The 20,138-nt window shown below is 41.2% G+C and overlaps 1 protein-coding gene across 1 annotated transcript; it reads left to right on the forward strand.

The window, feature by feature from the left end:
* The first annotated feature begins 203 nt into the window (after positions 1–203).
* On the forward strand, positions 204–19,714 carry greb1l (GREB1 like retinoic acid receptor coactivator). Its single transcript, XM_061044947.1, has 32 exons — positions 204–375; positions 949–1,116; positions 1,347–1,523; positions 1,656–1,832; positions 1,972–2,094; positions 3,039–3,161; positions 4,391–4,528; positions 4,652–4,777; positions 5,308–5,445; positions 5,769–5,954; positions 6,193–6,492; positions 6,605–6,733; positions 7,337–7,471; positions 7,803–8,015; positions 8,173–8,353; positions 8,923–9,112; positions 9,730–9,866; positions 10,228–10,570; positions 10,951–11,066; positions 11,534–11,766; positions 11,867–12,441; positions 12,596–12,704; positions 12,819–12,965; positions 13,116–13,255; positions 13,459–13,620; positions 13,751–13,955; positions 14,844–15,006; positions 15,228–15,455; positions 15,551–15,692; positions 15,798–15,998; positions 16,591–16,729; positions 16,904–19,714. The coding sequence occupies exons 1-32, from the start codon at positions 219–221 to the stop codon at positions 17,065–17,067; spliced, it is 5,865 nt and encodes a 1,954-aa protein (XP_060900930.1). The 5' UTR covers positions 204–218; the 3' UTR covers positions 17,068–19,714.
* Positions 19,715–20,138: the final 424 nt, after the last annotated feature.

Genomic DNA, 20,138 nt, shown 5'->3' on the forward strand with positions numbered 1-20,138 from the left:
ATTTTTCAAAATAACCAGACAATTTTCATCCAGCACTTGGGAACCAGAGGGTTGATGCCTCTAGTCCCAGTGCTGACCCAGGATTAATTATGAATGTAAAATTAAATAAATTTTTTTTAATATTCTTAATTTATAAAAGCAATTTGACCTATGATGACCCCAGCAAATTACAGCTGTGTCCATACATAGACATGAATGTCACTTTTCTCTCACAGAAAATGGGAAATTCATACGCCGGGCAGCTGAAGTCTGCTCGATTTGAAGAGGCTCTCCACAACTCCATCGAGGCATCACTGCGCTCCAGCAGTGGAGACCCTCAGCCCATCTTCACGCAGCTCTACCTGGAGCCCGAGCCGTATCCTGGTAACATGGAAGGTAAGAGGCTCTCAGCAAAAAGCAGAACAAGAAGGGGTTATAAACTGCATTTGAGATTATAGGAAGGAAATTCACCCCTGTTTTTAAACAAAACATTTAAAAATGCTTAGTTGTTGAAATGTAAATGTTAAGTTTCCTGGTCTAAAAGGCTGCTGTTAAATTGAGTGGTACAATTTTCTCGATTGGCAGATTTTATTAAAATGCTGTCATTTATTCAAATATAGGCTATCTGCCTGGTTTATATGTCTCCATTATTAGTAATGTGACTGTTTTGACAAGCATCTCTTGTTAACATTTTTTATCTAATCAGAAATCCCCCCCCCCACACACACACACAAAAACACACACATATTGGCATGAAATCATAATTTACATACCGAGTCAACGATGTGGTTCACTAGAAGGAACTACAACGTTTGGTAGTAATCAGTGTAATCTCATTAAATGTGTCGCTTAATATACACCTACTTAATATTAATTACTTCTTGATGTATAATATTATGATTATGAATTACAACTAGTATCATTGTGATTAGTTATTTATACAATGATCTGTTTTTTTATGTCCATTAGATATGAAATCAAAAGCCGACCTCCACATAGGGGAGCCGCCAGAGCTGATGAACGGCCATTCATCCAACGATCTGGAGGAGCTGGAGGATGATGACGACTCAGACAGCAGCAGCCCTCCTCTTCCCTACCTACAGGCCCCTGCACCCGAAGGCTGCTGCACACTGGATGGTAACTCCCATACATTTACATGCCATGGTTTTCACTGTAAAAACACAGAAAAACTTCAATATCTGCAAGAAGCTTTTAGATGAAGAAATTAAGGACGATGTGATTTTGTTGTCTTTGTTTCATAACCTGAAGGATGAATGAAAGAACTGTATCAACCACCAGTGTTGATTAATTTCTTCAAGTATATGTTTCATCCTCTGACTTAAAAAAAAAAAATCATTCCTCCTCAGGGTTCTGTCAGGCCGGCAAGGACCTCAGACTGGTCTCCATAGCAACTGAGCCCGTCGAAGTCCCTGCAGGCTTCGAGCTGGTTGGCGCCAAGTCCCCCGGCGTCCCAGAGCACATCCTAATGTGTGCTGTGGACCGCCGCTATTTGCCTGACGAGAATGGGAAAAATGCACTTTTAGGTCAGTGTGTTCCTGGAGTCTGAGATTAGAGTGAAGGAGACAATGCTATCGACATCATTTTTGGGAGATTCTGTTGTTACCCTACGCTGGTGATACACTGTTAATAAAGCCGTACGATTATTACATTTGCAGGTTTTTCAGGAAACTGTGTAGGCTGTGGGGAAAAAGGGTTCAGATACTTCACAGAGTTTTCCAACCACATCAACCTAAAGTTATCCACGCAGCCCAAGAAGCAGAAGCACTTAAAATACTACCTGGTGAAGAATTCTCAGGGTGCTCTGTGCAAAGGACCCCTCATCTGCTGGAAAGGTGAAAACCTCTACATAAAAATCCTAATGTTTTATTTCTGAATACGCATAACACTCTTCTCTCTTGCACTGCAGCATTTTATTCTTTGATTATATGGACTTTGTCTCGCAGTCTTTCATCTCTGTTCCCTCCTCCTCAGACTGCAAGACCCGTCCATACTCCGGCAGCGCGTCAACATCCAAACCCAGCTCGTCCTCCTCCCTCAGCAGTAAAGAATACGGCGGCAACAGTGGACACAGCTCGTCTCCCTTTTCCCTCTCAGGTGAGTCTGCACACGTATACTTGCGCTTACTGCATGATTTAACGATGATTTGTGAGGACTAAAAACGGAGAAAGATGATTAGATCAACGGTAAAACACTTGTTCTACTAAAAACTGAAAAAAGAATAAAGTTCAAGAGAATGTATTTCCTACTTTGTCTCTAAAATGACACTGTAAATATACACTTTACATTTCACTAAAAGGAGTCATTGTGGCTGCAGGTTTACGCTGACAGGTTTATGTTGTTGCCTAAGAGACAAGTGGTATTGGCTAAGCCCTGACATGTATTAGGAGAGCAACCACCATAAGATAACCGCCTAAATAGTTTTATCTGGGTAACCTACATTTATGTTATATTTACGAGACAGATTCTGCTTCTCTTTAAGGAGATGTTCTTTTTCTGACCTCTTTAAACAGCACCAAATATGCCCCCCCCCCCCCCATTGAAAAAAAGCTCCTGGGCTTGTTGTATTGATTTTTTCTCAACCTCACACATTAATGCGTAAAGCAGCTGAGGGTTCATTGTTGGCATAACCATTGCTTCAGATCTCTTGTCTGTGACCTACAGGAACATCCTGCTCCCAACAAGGTCACTTAATCTAGAAGCCAAAAGGTTACAAGCCCGAGCATCTCTTCCAAGCTTCAAATGACCGTTTATCCTGAAATGATTAATGAAAAGGGGAGTTACAGTTTGTTTTGTTCAGTGGACATTGGATACAGACAGGTTTCTTTTTTTTTTTTTTTATACCAACCAAAGGCCAAAGGTAACCAGATGACCAATCAGAGCTACAGTGGGTGTAATTCTGCTTTAAGAGTTTTGATCATGACAAAAAATTGTAGAGTAGCTTATGACGAGGAAACATTGCAAAGCGGCATTACAGGGAGCTTTTATTATTTATGATAAAAACTAAATCCTAAAAAGCCAAGTTTTGTCTTTGCTTCCAGATTCTCCACCCACCAGAACGACACAGACATCATCTGTCTTTTTTGGAAGCCAGGACCTTGGCAGAGACTGCAATTTTCTCAAACCTCTGACGTCCACACCTGGAAACAAGACTCTACCAATAGGTGAGGCTCTTTTCAATGATTGCAATGTTAGAATTGAGCTAATTACCTCATGAAGTTATTTTCCTTTTTCATGAAATGGCTTCATATCACATTTCTGGCTGCTCCCAGGCGTTGACACTGGCCCTAACGGTTGCTTAGCTACAGGTGGTTTTTATTTTACACAGTTCACCATAAGGCAGATGGGGCTGCAGCTGACCATGGGGCCAAGATTAGCATCTGTCAAAACCTGCTTACATACACACACAAACACACATATGCATGTGTGCACTCATACACGTCAATCAATATTGAAGGAAGGAATGCTGTAATGACTTTTTAAGGTCTCGCTATCCATTAGCTCCTTTACAAGGTTGTGATATTGACAGGCAAAGGCTACACACACCAATCAATGTTTTAGCGTATTGCAAACACAGTGAATATGAGATTGGAAAATGGCCGATCCGGTCATTGGCAATAGCCATTCATGTATAGGAAATCAATATGTCCCTGTTAGAACTGATTTATTATAATGTATTGCCCAGCCTGTTCAGAAACATGTAGCAAACAATATTTGTGTGTACATTTGTTTATGTATTTATTGGAGTAAGAATGGCAATACTGATTGGGTGGTTGGTTTGTTGGTTTGTTGGTTTGTTGGTTTGTTGGTTTGCCAACCACATTTGACTGCATGGCTTATCTTCATCAAAATGTCCTTTAGTAATCTATATTCATGCTGCTTCCTCTTAACGTTGGTGTTTTAATTCATTTTTCTTCTTCTTTAATCCATGGCCTGTGTACCAACAAACCAATGAAAGCCTCAGTGGTGTTTTTTCTTTTTTACTAGTAGCCTAAGTAATTGTGATTTAATGCTAACATAATATGTGAAGATTGTGGCCATGGTTTCATTTTACCTGTTATACATAGGACAGTCTCAGCTTTACTTCTTACTTATAAGTTAAAATCTTAGCATGCTAACGCTTTTGGCCAAAATTGTGGTCATTGTAAGCATTGTGTTTACTGACACGTTAGCCTTATTTATATGAGTTAGCATGCTGATGTTAGCATTCCGTCAAAAACCATTCCTATGCTCGCATACAGCCTAACATATCTGCTAGCATGATGGTAGGCTCTTAGCATTGTTTGCGTACATCTTTGAATCATACTTTCTTTATATAAAGAATTAGATGTAAGGTTTTAACCATTGCCAACTGTTAATGAGTGTATTAAAGCATATATTTATGTTTCTCCAGTACCCACTGCTCTGAGGGTGAACGTGCCAGCTAACGGCCTGGGAGTTGATGGACGTCCTCCTTTACTGAGCCCCTCCCAGGTCTCTTTAGGGCCTCAGGTTCAGGGGTATCGCAGTGCTGACCTAGGAGAAAGTCCTGGTAACTATTTGTCCAATAAAAAATAGAAAATGTTTTTTTTACAAGACCATTGTACTGAACATCCTTTCTCTTTTAGTTCTAATCTGCATGGACTTGTTCTCTGTGTGTGTTTTTGATTTTCAGTATCCTCTGCTATGAACTCGGGTCCTCCAAAAAAACGTCATCGGAGCTGGCATCCCGGCTCATTGGTGCCTGTGCCGCCGAAAGCTGTCCCTGTGCCAGCCATCCAGCCAATAGTTTGTTCTCCAGGTAAGTCCCTGAAATATAAAGGACAGCTCTTTGAGCTCTAATGTATTCTTCTACATGAGTCACAGTGATAAGGGATTCAGATTGACCCTCCTGTGTCAGGTGTTTTCTTTTTGGTTTATTACACTGTGTGTGTAAGCATCTGTGTGCAGAGCATAGATTGTGTTACTGAATAAACCTCTCCCTCTGGTTTGGGCATGAGTGTGCCTTGACGTTGTCTTGTTGTTAGGGATGATTCACCCAGTGTCTCCATGGAGATAGAGCTATATAGTTTGAGGACAAAATGATTAGGCAAATGGTTTGATTGAGGAAGATTTCCTAGACATCATGTAATAATGGTTATTTATATACTACCATCATTTCAAACAAATTGTCTTCCCTGATTATTTAGAACTAATAAAAGCAGCCAAAAAATATGACTGCATTGTTTTTTGAGTTATGTAATAAGTAAATAACTTATACCAGTATGTTTAAACATAACTTAGCTGGAGTTAATTAATCCTAGTACTGACATGTTAATGATTTCCCTCCAGGCTCTGCTTTAGGAGGGTCGTCTCCGCAGCCACCAGTAGCAGGAGTCATTCAGCCCCAGCCTATCACAGCTGGAGAAACGGTCATTGTCCCAGACAATCTGCTCAACTCTTCGGGAGTTCGTCCTGTCATCCTAATCGGTAAAAGCTTTACAAACTAATTTCCAGCTCGACAATGCCAAATGCAAATGTAGACTGTTTAAAAAAGGCCAACTATATTTTAATAACACTTTACACAGCAGCAACAAGTGTAAATAGGAGATGATCTCTCTTGTAGCAAGTATTTGGGCACACAAGCAGCTTTAAAAACAATCATGAATTATTTCCTGCTTGGATTTTTATTTTTATTTTGTATTAGCTTGCAATAAGTCATACAGGTTTTCACAGCAAGCTGCCCTTTCTTGCTAAGTTGATAAAATACTATTTTATGTTAAAGTTTGATTCATGTTGATGTTTCTTTTCAGGGCACAGCACTTTACCTTACTTCTATGGGAATGTTGGGGATATAGTGGTGAGCCCCCTGCTGGTCAGCTGCTATAAGAGTAGCCAGCTGAAAGAGAGAACCCTGGAGATCTTGGGCCTCAACAGCAGCCAGCTTCTCTGTGTGGATACAATGATCCTACTCACTTTGCAGTATCTTGCACGTTTAGGTAAGCAAGAAGCACAAACTCACATACAAAAAAAAGGTCTTGCTGTCACTTGTATTTCTTCTGCACATTGGATGTGAGCTGTTAGCAAAAACACAGTGTTGTGGGGTCAATGACCAGGGGGTTGTGGTGTCTTATCTGAACAGAAACTAGCAAGACAAATATCACATATTTGTATACTGTTTTACATTTAAGTTTTGATATTCGGTGTAGGTTTTCATATATGTGATCTTTCTTGCAGGCTCGGAGCAAATTCCACTGCGGGAGGAGCTGGAGCAGATTGTTCTAAAGGCGATGCTGTGTTGCCCAGGGGGTCCAGGTATCTCCCCCTCACAGCTGCCCTGGTTGGCTCGGCTTGAAGCTAGCGTTTCTGGGGGCAGCGTCCAAGTTGTGGTCACCCACAACTCTTTGGGAGAGGGCATCTCTGAGTCACTGCGCTCTCTCAGTGAGGGTCCCCTCCACCAGCAGTGTCTACCCACCTATGTTGTCATCATATGTGCCTCCAAAGTGGGTGGAAACGAGTTCTGTGTGCTTGTTTTGGGTGAGTTCTGCAACATTTTTGCTCAGACCTGAGGAAGTTGTACCTGGTTATTACTCTGATCTGTCACATGTGCACATTATGAAACTATTCTATATTTATGTGCTGTAAACAGGGAAGTACCAGGCGCGGGCCTTAGCTGAAGGCATGCTTACAACCAATGAGTTTCTGAAGGAGATCAGCTACGAACTCATCACAGGAAAAGTCAGCATCTTGGCTTCTCACTTTAAGACCACATCATTGGGTGAGTGCTGTTTTCGTAAAATATATGCTCAGTTGTTCCTTTTAGAGATTTAAAAGTTGTTATGTCTTTGTCTGCACGATTAACAGAATGTCAGCCATCCATGTTACATTTAGAGGTCAGGATTTCTGTAAGCCAAAGCAAACACTCGACGATGATTGTTTTTTATTTTTTTATCAGCTGTCACAGAACAGTAAAATGAATCACAGTCACTTTCTGCGTTGGTTGCCATCTTTGAACAGTTATTCTGTACTCTGTACTTGACAAATATTAACATAGAGCGCTGTTAAATGGTTAAAAAAGTTGCACAATTGTCGACTTAATTGTGTCTATAAACGCCTAATTTGTTATTTAGATTTATTTAATTAACAGATGTTGTAGACTTCCTTTACTGGCTGCAAAAGAGTATTCATGAAACCCATATTAACATTTGAACTTGATGAATCATGACACTGATATTCTGTCTTAAAATATACTGAAGGACTACGAGGACTCAAAACATTTTGTTACACATCAAAGATGAATGGTTTGATAACTGGATTTGAGTGTCTGTGTTTTACATGAACGACACTGCCTCTGTAACGCTGGTGTCTGCTTGTTTTTTAGGAGACAATCTGGACAAGCAGCTGGTGCGATACCAGCGCCGGCGGAAGGGACAGGTCATCCAGCCCTTCCAAGGCGATGTCACAGACTACATTCACTCCCAGGAGGCTGCCAGCGTGTCACCACCCTCAGGCAGAGGTTAGACTGCTCCCCAACGTACCAGCTGTTTAAACTGGCCTGTTAGGACCTAGATTATTCACCAGCCAAAATAATCCATAGAATTTCTGAGATTTCTGTAATCAATATGTTGCTGTGGCCATTGGGTGATTTATCTGGAGTCCGAGTGTGACAAGAATCAGTTATCTTTGTTTATCAGAAGATGAAGATGTAGGTTTAAATATTCTGTAAACAGCAATACATGAGAATACATAACAATATTTCTGACATTTTGAATGTCTGTATTACTTGTGGCAATTCTTGTTTTGTTTCACTTTAAATTGACAATTGCATTGATTCTTCTACTCTGCAGATTTTCCAACAGTGGAGCTGCTAAGTAAGGTCTTTCAGATCTATCCCACCCAGCTAAATGTTGCCCGCAGCCTCCTCTCCCAAGTCTGCTCCATCGCTGACTCAGGAACGCAGAATCTCGACTTGGGGCGTTTTTCCAAAGTGGACTTTCTGGTTTTGGTGCCTCCTTCTCACATTCTGGTACATCAGACAGCTCAACGCATCCAACAATCAGGTTGGTTTCTAAGTTATGAGGATGAATTTTTCACCTGTTTCGGTCTTGAACTTATCATGCCAAACAAAACAATTCAAGCAGTGTTGTGGCTACAACATTACTTTGAAATGATTTTGTCCTTCAGGTCTTCACACTTTTTTTTTTCTGTTCTGCTCAGGAGTGCTTGTAGACCTAGGAATCGAAGAAGCCCCCTCAGCCGGCCAGAAATCAGAGAAGTACGTGGTGCGTCTGGACGGTGATGTTCACACAAAGATGGAGTCCTTCATGAAGAAAGTCAAACAGAACCCTTACACCCTGTTTGTCCTCATTCATGACAACTCACACGTCGACCTCACAAGGTATGCAGAAACAAAGGAAGCTACAGTGTAACTTTGTGAGAACTGACTTTATTTTGCTCTTCTGATCATCTAATGCTCTGTGTGAAAAGACAAGTTGTTGTGGCTGCAAGTCCAGCCTTGTGCTTTTGATACACTGATAAAGTGATGAGAGGGGAACAGCTGCACAGCAAAAGAGAACAAATACAGCACAAAGTATCTATAAACTTGAAATTTTAAAATTGAGGTCGCAGAGTTTTATTTTCTTCACATTGTTGTTTAATGTAATATTTGTTTGTTAGGGATATCTGGCCTTTATTCATCTGAACATTTTGCATGCAGTTATTACTACTGCTCCCAGCCAACATCATATGTTTGTTACATGTAAACTGCAGTATCACTTCCAGAAACATAAAATAGAACAGTCCAGGAATTGTTTTTTCTAGAAACCGAATACTGTGTCGTTATCTCAGAACATGAAGCCTTGTGTACCATGCATGAGTAGTTTATAATTATATTGCAATTAACAGCTATGGTATGATTTCTAAAGGGATTTAAACTGAAAAAAAACTCTGTCATTTTACCCTTTGTAGTGCTCTGTCGGGCTCTGTGTGCCACGGGGAGCTGCAGGGTTTAGCTGACCGGGTGGTGAACTGTCAGGAAGTCCTGGATGCCATGAACCTCCTGGTCCTGCAGGTCAGCTGCTTCCCACACACACTGCAGACCTGCCAGTCCCGCATCAGCATCCACAATGAAGTTCACTGGCCGTCCAACGAAAGTCGGGTGAGAAAAGTTATTGTAACACTAAAACCTCCTAAAAAAAAAAGTTCTGATGATGTTCAAAAAGGGTCATTCTGATATTGCATTCCTTTGTGTTGTTGAAAATCAAAATACATAAAGCATTACTCTAATTAAGCTCAGTTTTTTTTGTTATTTTAAGTTTTTTTTTTCCTGAGTTTTAACTTAAGTAGCCACAGAGTCTAGATTGTAACAGCTGTGGTTCAGCTACTCCACCTAGTGGACGTAAACTGAACATGAGACTTACTGATCCTCATTGACAGCATGCTGCTATCAAGTTAGCAAAACAATATTTGGTCTGTTAAGATACAGCTGTGTTCGATTGTAATTCTGTTGATGGACACCTATTCAAATAAAGGTGTAGGGTTTCAGGTAACAGTTAAGAATGTATTACACATAATCTTTATATAAAAACCAATTCAGACATTAAGTATTCTTTTTTTCCAGGATTTTGGGGGCAGAGGAGGGATGTAAATATCATTCTCTGTGTTATTTCTAACATTTTTTTGAGGGGCATGAAAAAATATTGGAAATAAATTTAAAAAAAAAATGTTTTGTTGTTGCCTGTCAGTTCTCAGTGTTGTGTTATTTTCTTCTTCCAGCAGGGGGAGCAGTCTGCTAATGAGTTGATCTACTTTGGCCTGAGGGACTACAGCAACTCCCTGCAGTGGGGCGTGGCCAGCCCCATCCTGCGCTGTGATGATGCCTTTGAGAAGATGGTCCACACTCTGCTGGAAAGGTCAGCATGGTGTCAGCAGCACTTAGCAAATATTTGTTCATTTATGCACTGTTTATATTTATTTATGTTGAAGTCTCTGGATATTTGGACAGTACATGCCACTTTTGCACACTTAACATTTTATTGAATTTCTAAGATATTTTCAAGTGTCTCATTTGTAAGATTAATTTATGTTCAGTGTTAGATTTAGTGATGGTATCTTGACTGTGATTGTAGCTGCTGTTACTATCCATCCATCCATATATCTATCTGTCTAAACACAAAGGGCTGTTCATATTGCTGTTTTCTATCTGTGTGCCTGTATTTATAAAATGTATAATGAAAGAAATGTATTCAAACTAGCATGCTATTTGTGCCCCAGACATCCGCACCTCCACAGCATGGTGATCCGTAGCTACCTGCTGATTCAGCAGTACACCGAGGCCATGATGGCGCTGACCTCTTCGCCCTCCCTGAGAGACCACATTACCCCAGAAACCCTGGCCATGGTGGAGGACTTAATCAATGCCCCAAGCAGAGAGGGCTCCCAGGGCCGGGGCCACATGCTACTGGTACGAGTCCCCTCGCTTCAGCTGGCCATGCTCGCTCGGGAGCGGCTGGAGGACGTGAGGGACAAACTGGGGCTCCAGCTTAGCTTTGCTGTGCTGCTGGGAAGCCCTGTCTCCGAACTTAACCTGCCCAAAAACTTCATCAACCGCCTCAGGGTGAGAATATCACATGGATGTTTTTATTTTTATAGGCATATACAAATGATCTGTTTTCTTTAGCAAGATGAAGATGTCTTTCTTCCCTTTGCTTTTTTAGGCTTATAAGAATGATCTGAAATCTTGTGACTAAATGAAGAGTTTGAAATTAGACTAAAACTAGTAATCAATAAATATATATTTTTTTCATCAAATTTGCAAATGATATCTACAATAAATTTAAAAAGTACTCTGCCCTTTTATACCTTGTTTGATATCCAAGTCCAGTATCAGCTACTCATGCTTTATGGGTCCAGACCCATGAATAGAGAAAACACATACGAAGCATGTACAAACATACTTAACTAAAGAAATGTTGTTTTTATTGCGTTGTCTTGCAGGTGTGGAGAGGCTGTGAGAATGAAGACTGGGTGCCGCACACTTATGAAGATCTGGAGGGGCTGCCCTGCATCGTCATCCTGACAGGGAAGGACCCTCTTGGAGAAACTTTCCCCAGGTAGACTCATACATCGAATATCGCCATCAACTGTCAGAATTCTTAATGGAAAGCGTGGGACATTTCTTTGGCTGCTCAGCTTGAATTTCTCTTGGTCGGCTCTTGCATCGTTTCAAGTTCATCCTCCCAGTGTTGTTTTACACGTCTGCATTTACACAGTGTGTGTTGTCTTCTCTACAGGAGGGTCAAGTTACATTTGTGTCCTGCCCTCAGTCCTTTGTCACTTCTCAGTCATGTATCTGTGTTGTGTAACATCAGTTAACCATCTTCGAGTTATAGCACTTCAGTTAAAAGGTTTCCTTAACATTATTCAAACACTGTGATTCTGTTCAAATAACAAATAAGTAAGTTTGGCTTAAAAGTCATTTTCAAATATAAGATGAGTTTGAAAGATTAGAGATAAATGTATATTAAAAAAAGGAATCCAAATATCTGATTTTTTTTTTCTCACACTTTTATCCTTCCAGGTCTCTGAAATACTGCGACCTGCGTCTGATAGACTCCAGCTACCTGACTCGTACTGCCTTGGAGCAGGAGGTTGGTCTCGCCTGTACCCATGTGTCCATGAGTGTCATCCAGGAGCCCAAGAAGGACATGGTCACTCGGGAATCAGACGGAGAGAAGGCCGCCACCAGCTTAAATGATGGAGATGAGCTAGAAAGACCTCAGAGCAACAGCAGCGCTGTAACCAGAACCTCTGGTAAATCCTGCTGACTCTAAGGATTGATGATTCAAAAATCATAGTAATCAATAGTTTTTCAAGTTTAATAACATTGCACTCTTTTTATGATTCCTTTTAGGCTCTTTGGCAGAGAATGGTGTCAGTTCATCTGATGTTGCAGACTCTTCACAGAAGCCTTCGACTTCCATGTTCCAACCTGAAGGCGCCATCAGCTCAGACACAGGGTCAACTCAAGTCTTCAAGCAGGAGTGTGACTCCCTGGGAAGCCAACTCCCCACCAACCCATCCAAAACCTTCAAGGCCCCTCCTTCTCAATGCTCCAGTTCCTCCTCATCCTCCTCCTCCTCCTCCCCCTCCCCATCTTCTTCGTCCACCCAGAGGCCCAGCCAGTCCACGCAGTGCGGTCGTGACCCGAAACCTGTCAGGGTGTCGCCGCGGACAGTCATCATGTCCCGGGCAGCTTACAACCTGCTGTCAGGGGAATCAGGGAGTCAGCTGAGCTCCTTCTCTCTGCTGCCTCATGCAGACGTGGCCTGGAGCAGCCCGCTGAGGCCCCTTATCACCCACAACCTGCAGGGGGCAGAGCAGAGCATGTACTACCGCCATTGGACCACTGCCCGGCAGCATCATGCCGACTATGAAGCTCCACTTGTGCCGCATCCACGGCGCCTGCTGCTCAGTGGACCGCCACAGGTAATAAAACACAAGTTCTGTTTCAAGGTTGCCTGGAGCACTTACTGTTACTTTAAACATTTTTAAATACAATCAAGATGCATAACTTTAAGCAGTTGACTATAATTTAATTGTTATTGTAATAATACAGAGGTCATTTTTTTCCCTTTGCTAGGTGGGAAAAACCGGTGCCTATCTGCAGTTTCTACGTATCCTGTTTCGAATGCTCATCAGACTGTTGGAGGTGGATGTGTATGATGAGGAAGAAGAGGAGGAGGAAGAAGGTGAAGATCATTCATTGGAAACTTCAATTCACAGATAGAATTAGACATTTGATGTCTTTTCCATGGCCGTTATTTGGCTGTGATTTCACATTTTCATGTTCTTTTAATCTCCAGAAACATCAGAGGTTACCACACCCGTGAATTACCAGTTGCCTGACATTGAGGAAGTGCGAAAGTTGCCCTTTGACCCCTACCCCCGGGACCCTAAATTCAGGAAGGCCAGCCCTGTTTTCACTGAAAAGATGCAAAAGTGCTTAAAAGGTCAGTAGAAGTGTTCAAACATACAGCAGAGACAGAGCGAATCACTTGATGTCAAATATCGCTGTTTTATCATATCTAGAGATACCCTGCGATACCCACACCCTTTCTGACAGGAGTGTTAACTCTTTTTTTGATTTTGGCTCTCTGCAGACTTAAAGCAGGAAGGAGAGAGCCCAACAGTAACCAAACGAGAAACCAAGTCCATACGTCTGACCAAGTTTGCGGCCCACAACGCCTTTCATCACTGTGAAGAGTGTCAGCACTACTGTGAAGCCGGCCCTGCCACACAGGTGAGAGCAGTTTACAAGCTCACATCAAACACCATGTGCTGCTTTTTCAGGCTCCATTTAAATATCCACACAGCTACATTACTATAACCTGTCAAAATACTTTGACAGCTTGAGAGCTTTTAACGCTCTGCATTCATGCTCACAGTAATGGGGGTGTGTACATGTTAATAATGCACGAGTTTGTGTGTGTGTCTGTGTCGTAGCTATCAGAGTGCACCTTCCATGCCTTCACCTTCTGCTCGTCCATGCTGGGCGAGGAGGTCCAGCTCCAGTTTGTCATTCCTAAAGCCAAGGAGCAGCACTTTGTATTCAGTCAGCAGGGTAGCCACCTGGAGAGCATGCGCCTGCCTCTGGTCTCCACAAGGGTACGTTTACTGATAAAAAAAAAAAAAAAAGGCGGGCTAATTGTTTTTTTGTGTGCATATACAATTTAAATTAGCTTTTTCTTTGTTTTTGTTTTTTAACTATTGGTCTTCTCTCTGCGTCCGTCACCAGGACCCTGATCTGTTAAAGAGCCCGATCTTCACCCCAACTACAGGACGCCAAGAACACGGCCTGCTCAATATTTTCCACGCCATGGAGGGCGCGGCTCATCTGCACATTCTGGTGGTCAAGCAATTTGAGATGCCTCACTACAGGAAGTACTGGCCCAACCACATCCTGCTCGTCCTGCCGGCCATGTTCAACAGCGCAGGAGTTGGTGAGCAGCTTATCTGCCTAGCTGTCTGAGATGCCCCATCTCAAATTTGTCTTAAATCAATTGTCCCGACTATTCCCATGAATTCCTCCATGAATATGGATTGCTCAATTTTACCTAGAAACAACCACTCTATGCCACTGGGATCATTTGAAAGATGCTTTTCTTATATAGAAATTATACATATAGTGGCTTTAATCAGACAAATACAATAAAATATTCTATTTATTTCACTGATTTAAAAAGAAACACAAATTAAGGGTGCCCTGTGGAGTTTTTCTGAGCTTACATTTATTGCTTCTAAATGATATGCAAACACAAAATAACTTACAAGGTATTTTTTTGCTAATGTTGAACATTTTGAATCCTGCATTATTCATATACATTTTATAAGACTGTACTGCCACCATCATTACATCAGAGAACAAGTGTTATACTGAGCACCCATACATAATGCATACTGCATGATGGATTTATTATGCTGTCAGGCAGGTGTGTGTGTACAGTAGGTAAAAGGTTAAATGTCTACTTTGCACTTTACAAGAGAACTACTTTGCATCTTATTTGTAAGTAAGCCAATCATGCGTGTGGCCTGTCTGTAATGAGTTTAACTTAAGTCAGTTCTTCTTAACTAGAAATCAACTGGATGGAGTGAGTACAGGAGTCTATTTAAACTTTAACCTACGTCGTGTCAGCGTGACACAGAGCATCTGTCTTCTGTTTTCTGTTCAGCGGAGATAGACATTTTTTAATGCAAATTCTCTTTTCTCATGCAAATCTAAAGTTCTAAGTTTTAAATTTGACTTTCACTGGTTTTATTTTCCTTCTGCTGCACTATGTCTGACAGTATAGATGAACAGAAACTGACACTTGTGCTCTTGTCTATTTAAGGTGCCGCACGCTTTATGATCAAAGAGCTGTCGTACCATAACCTGGAACTGGAGAGAAACCGACTGGAAGAGCAGGGTGTCAAGAGACAAGATGTATGGCCTTTCATTGTCATGATGGACGACTCCTGTGTGCTGTGGAACGCCCACCAGCCAGCAGGCAGCAGGTGGTTATTGTTTTTCATTTATCAAATGTGCAAAAGGAGTATTTGACTGTTTATTCCCACTGGTTGTGTTTAACTTTGAGATTGTTGCTATATTTAAAAACCTCCTTTACTTAGATTAAAAATATCTAGTGTACCCTGGGGTACTTGTTATAAAGTTACATTTTGAAAAGTTTTTTTTATTTCACAAGTTGACGAAACAAAAATGTTTCTCTTCCTCTCAGTGAGACATCAGATGGAGGCTCTACCCTTACCAACGTATCTCTGAAGACGGTTCTTCAGCACATGGAAACCACGCCGAAGATCTCCCTGTACGCCATGTGCGGTGCACGCAAGTGGAGCAGCAACTTGGCTCACAAGTCTCCGAGCAAACCCTTCAGTCGGTGTCACCTCCACGACTTCATCATGCTCAATGTGGACCTGACGCAGAATGTTCAGTATGACCTGAATCGGTAAGTCAGCAGGTGATTGTCTCAGTCAGACACTTATTTTGTGATTTGCGCATCGTTTTCATTGTCTGGCTTTGCTGTTTTGCTTCCATGTGCAGGTATAGCTGTGAGGAGGTGGACTTTAATCTGAGGGTGAACAGCAGTGGGCTGCTGCTGTGTCGCTTCAACTACTTCAGCCTCATGAAGAAACACATTCCAGTCGGGGGAAACAAAGACTTCCTGGTCAAACCTAAACTCATGGTGGGTGTTATGATCTTTCCATAGATACCCATCAAGTGGCTTTATTTTGTCTTACTTTGTGCATGAAGCAGCTTCTAACACTGTACTGATTTCTTCTCCCCCAAGGAAATAGAAAACCCCGCCCCCATCAGCCCATCACAGTATGTCTGCGCCCCAGACAGCGAGCAGACCCTCATGGACGCTCCAGCCCAGTTCCTGCTTGAAAGGTTCCTGCAAAGCTGCAGCCACAGACTGTTTCCAAAGGCTGTTAAGAACAGAATCAACCCAGTTCTGTCCATCGACAGCTACCTCAACATCAGCCCAGAGGTAAGAGATCCCAGGAGATTGCAGTTGCATGCAGACAAGGAGCTTCTCAACATCATGCCTTCAAATGTAAAACCAAACTATTCTGAAGAACCTCTTGAAGATGGAGGTCATCGCTTTTGCATATATGAGGATTTGTCTATAGACATGCATGCACTGTTCTACTAATTCAGGGACACCTTCAAATTGCTGACCATTACAAAAAAAAACTGCTCATTAATTCAAATGGTTTCTAAATTCTAGGGTTGTAATTTTTTCCCCAAGTTACTTTCTGTAACGCTCCAAACGATGTGACCTGTTTCCTCGCACATGTGCAAACCATGAATGCTAACAATGCACATTTGAGCTCTACATTTGTGCATACGAATACATCATTGTAGACTTACCTTGCAGAATGATATGCCTACTATAATAAGAGTATTGTACAAAAATAAATCATGACACATACTTGCACACAGTGCAACATGAGCATGTGCTTACAGGGATTGTTACAGTATTTATGATCAACGCTTCATAAATTGTACCCTTGGCGACATCTTCCTCGAGGGTCCTTTGGTTGTCTTGATTGGGATTAATGAAATATTTTCTGTTGTAGATTTCTGTGTGCTACATCAACTCTCGCCCGCACTCCACCAACCTGAACCATCAGGGCATGCTGTTCAGTGGCCTCCTGCTTTACCTCTGCGACTCTTTCGTCGTCTCGGGACTCCTCAAGAAATTCCGCTTTCTCAAAGGTGACTCATCAGTGTGCTTGTAGTTTTGGCTACTCCTTCTGTTGTTATTGTACATACTATTCTTGTGACCTTAAGTTAAGAACTATACAATCATTTCTGGACTCAGACAGTTTCACCTTAAGGGCTTTGGATTAGTCCTCTAGTTCTAACTTTTTCCCGTGTTCCTGTCCACAGGTGCCACTCTCTGTGTGATCAGCCAGGACAGAAGTTCACTGCGCCAGACCATCGCCCGATTAGAGCTGGAGGATGAGTGGCAGTTCCGTCTGCGGGACGAGTTTCAGACAGCGAACTGCAGTGAGGACCATCCCCTCTACTTTCTGACTGGCAGCCATGTCTGAAGCTGAACCTCCGCTGCTGAGACACAATCACATGTGAGAATTTTGACTCCGAACCAGCAAGCAACCACATTTCCTCCCATTCCAATGGAAGTTCAGAAGGGGATTGGGTGGAGCACGGCAAAACTGGAGCACGCCAAAGTGGACACCTGATGTGGCTTTCCCTTAAATCTGCACTATCATAGTGCGCTGTGCCTGGCTCTACAGCGGGTCAGGCTGGGTTTAAACCCTGGCTTGTGGCTGGGCTTTCCTCCATTGAGCTTCTACTGAAAAAGACTTTGCTGTGAGGAAAAAGCAAAGCTGAATCCAAACTTTGTCCTTTTTTGTTGTATTTTTGCATAAATGGACAGCCTCCCATCAATGATGTGACGATTAGAAGATTGTAATGTGTATATGGACTATGATAGCATGTCCTGGATATACTTGTTTATCTCAGGGTTTTTAAAGGGAGAATCATGTGCGGTCGCTAAAAGATTTTCTCCATTGCATTAACTTATGTTGGCTCCAAAGACATCCTCAACTGCGCCTTGCCTACCAGTTCTCTTTCTTCACACCTGCTCTGCCTCAAAGACTGTAAAAGCTCTCTACGTCTAAGAAACACTTACATAGAGGGCTGCCTCTATCAGATTTCTACCATCATGAGAACCAAATTCCTGTTATGCTAAAGAGTTTCAGACTCGTTACACTTAGATATTTGAATACCACTTTTTCCTTCCTTATACCGGTTCTGATTCTTAGTCTTGAGTATTGTTCAATCCCAAGAACCCCTCCGATACTTTTGCATTAAAAAAAATTTGAAAACACATATTGTTGACATTTTGCTAGCTCTAACTAACTTTACGCTCTCTGCTAGTATCACATTGTTTTTGTGATGTTGTCACATCTTTAATTACCTAAAAATAATGGATTTGTAGAAGCTAGTGGTCTTAGAATTTAATCAGTATTTGGAAGAAAAAAATTGCTTCAGAAAATCTCTTAATAACTTTACCCGATACAACACACTTGAGGCAGTAACGGTGTCCCATTCCCATACTGGTTTCAGTGTCTGTCCTCATGTGGGTATCAGTACAACTCCACTTTTGTTCATCTGAAAATGAGGACTTTTTCTCCCATGCCTTTCAAAGATATTGATGTGCCATCGATAATCCTAACAGGCGCGATTTGAGTGTTTTATAGTGTTCAAATGACTTACACACAATTTTATCCAAAGACTTATTCACAACTTTTCAAAGTACAAGCTGTGTCTTTGCAAGAAAGTGTTATGATCATGTTACGTTACAGCTTGAATACACAATAATGAAGCAGGCCTGCAGTCGGAAACAGAATCATTGAACTTGCTTCAGAGTTTTACTCATCTGTTAAACACCAATCAGGCAAAGCCACATGGAAGTAAGACTGGAATGTTCTTACTGACGTATTGGGCATTTACTGACTTAAATACTGGGTATTTCAATCACATTATGTCAGTAGATGCTGTAAATAATCACTGCCAAATATAGTGCTACTGACTGTGCCTGCATTTCTCCTCCTGTTTGTGATGTTCTGTGGCTGATTTTACATTGATGGTTTAGGCTGTCGTCCACCCTTTCCTGCCAATATAAAGTGTAATCAAAGAAGAAGAATGTCAAAAGCAACCGACCAGACCATTTCATATACTTGAAAGAAGAATGTTTTTATATGTTTCTGCACAGGGTTGTCCAAAGAATATGCCTTAAGTGAGGTTTCATACTGTCACTGCTCAATTCATTATTATTATTATTATTTTTTTTGACCAATGAGAATGAAGAAACCATTTGATTGTGAGGGGAAGTAATTGTTTTTTGAGTGAAGCAAAATTAACAATTGGATTTTGGACTACTGTACTGTTTAAAGCTTTGTTTACATTATTAATATATTATAACCTCCCCTTAACCACTGAGGGTTACTGATGTTTTTTAGTCTTGTGTAACTTTTGCCAGTATATTTTGGTCATAATGTCTTTCCGCATTTTATGTGATGTTGCAAAGGCAAGAAGAATCTACCTAGATGTGTCCTTTTCCATTTGTCTGTGTCCCTTTCTGTTCTTGTGTTGGATTTGTGTTGAAAATGAAATCAAGTCCATTTGGGGATTCTTATTTATTTGACAAGCATTTTGGACTGATAATCATATTGAAGTGTAATATTTGATTGCATGCTGTGCTTGCTTTAAATAAGGGAGTGTGCCCCCTTCAAAAAACATCCATGAAGGCTTTTGCACAAGACCCAAAAAAAAACGAATGATTCTTCGATCTATTGAATGTCATGGGGGGCGGGAAATGTGAACTTGCACTATACAAGTTGCCAGCAGAAAAAATATTTCCCACTATGAAATGAAATCAAAAATTAGTCCAAAAAAAAAGACTTTTGATCAAAAAATGTAACTTAAATACCAAAGGTCCGTAGAATGTGTCTTTCTTTTTTTAATAATTTAACACTTAATATGCAACTTGCTCTCACAATCTTCACTGATATTTGTTAGATGACCATGTGCGGCCCAGTGGTAGCCTTGGCATCTGGGTGATCTACCTCATTTTTACCATTGTGGTTGCAGCCTATGAACATATGACATTAGAGTCATGCTATTGTTGTTGAAAATGTATGAATGTAATAAAAAAAAATACTTGTAAAATCACTTGGGTGGTTTTTTTTACGTATGTATTTTTGTATAGATTTCAACTGGAAATCTAAAAAAACACATGACCTTAGCATAAATCCAGTACACAGTCAAACGTTTGTCCTGTAGATGACTCAGGAATATGCATTCTGATATTTTAGTTATTCTGCATTTAATCTCGAAGTTTCTGGATATAACATGACGCAAATGTTATTCCAAATGTGGTATAACATCTTTCATAAACTGCACAAAATGATGAACAGGACATCCCTGTTCTGGAAAAGTTCAAATTCAGAAATCCACATGTAGGTTTGAACATTTTAGAAAGCATTAACTCCATATTATGAGAATAAAAAAAGGGAGCAAACATGCTTAAACAGAATGTATGAGCATTTGTAAAAGACTGAATTCACCTGCTGGTTAGAGTTCAACCTGTGCTGAA

Source organism: Labrus mixtus, chromosome 8 (assembly GCF_963584025.1).
Source record: "Labrus mixtus chromosome 8, fLabMix1.1, whole genome shotgun sequence".
Classification (NCBI taxonomy): domain Eukaryota; kingdom Metazoa; phylum Chordata; class Actinopteri; order Labriformes; family Labridae; genus Labrus; species Labrus mixtus.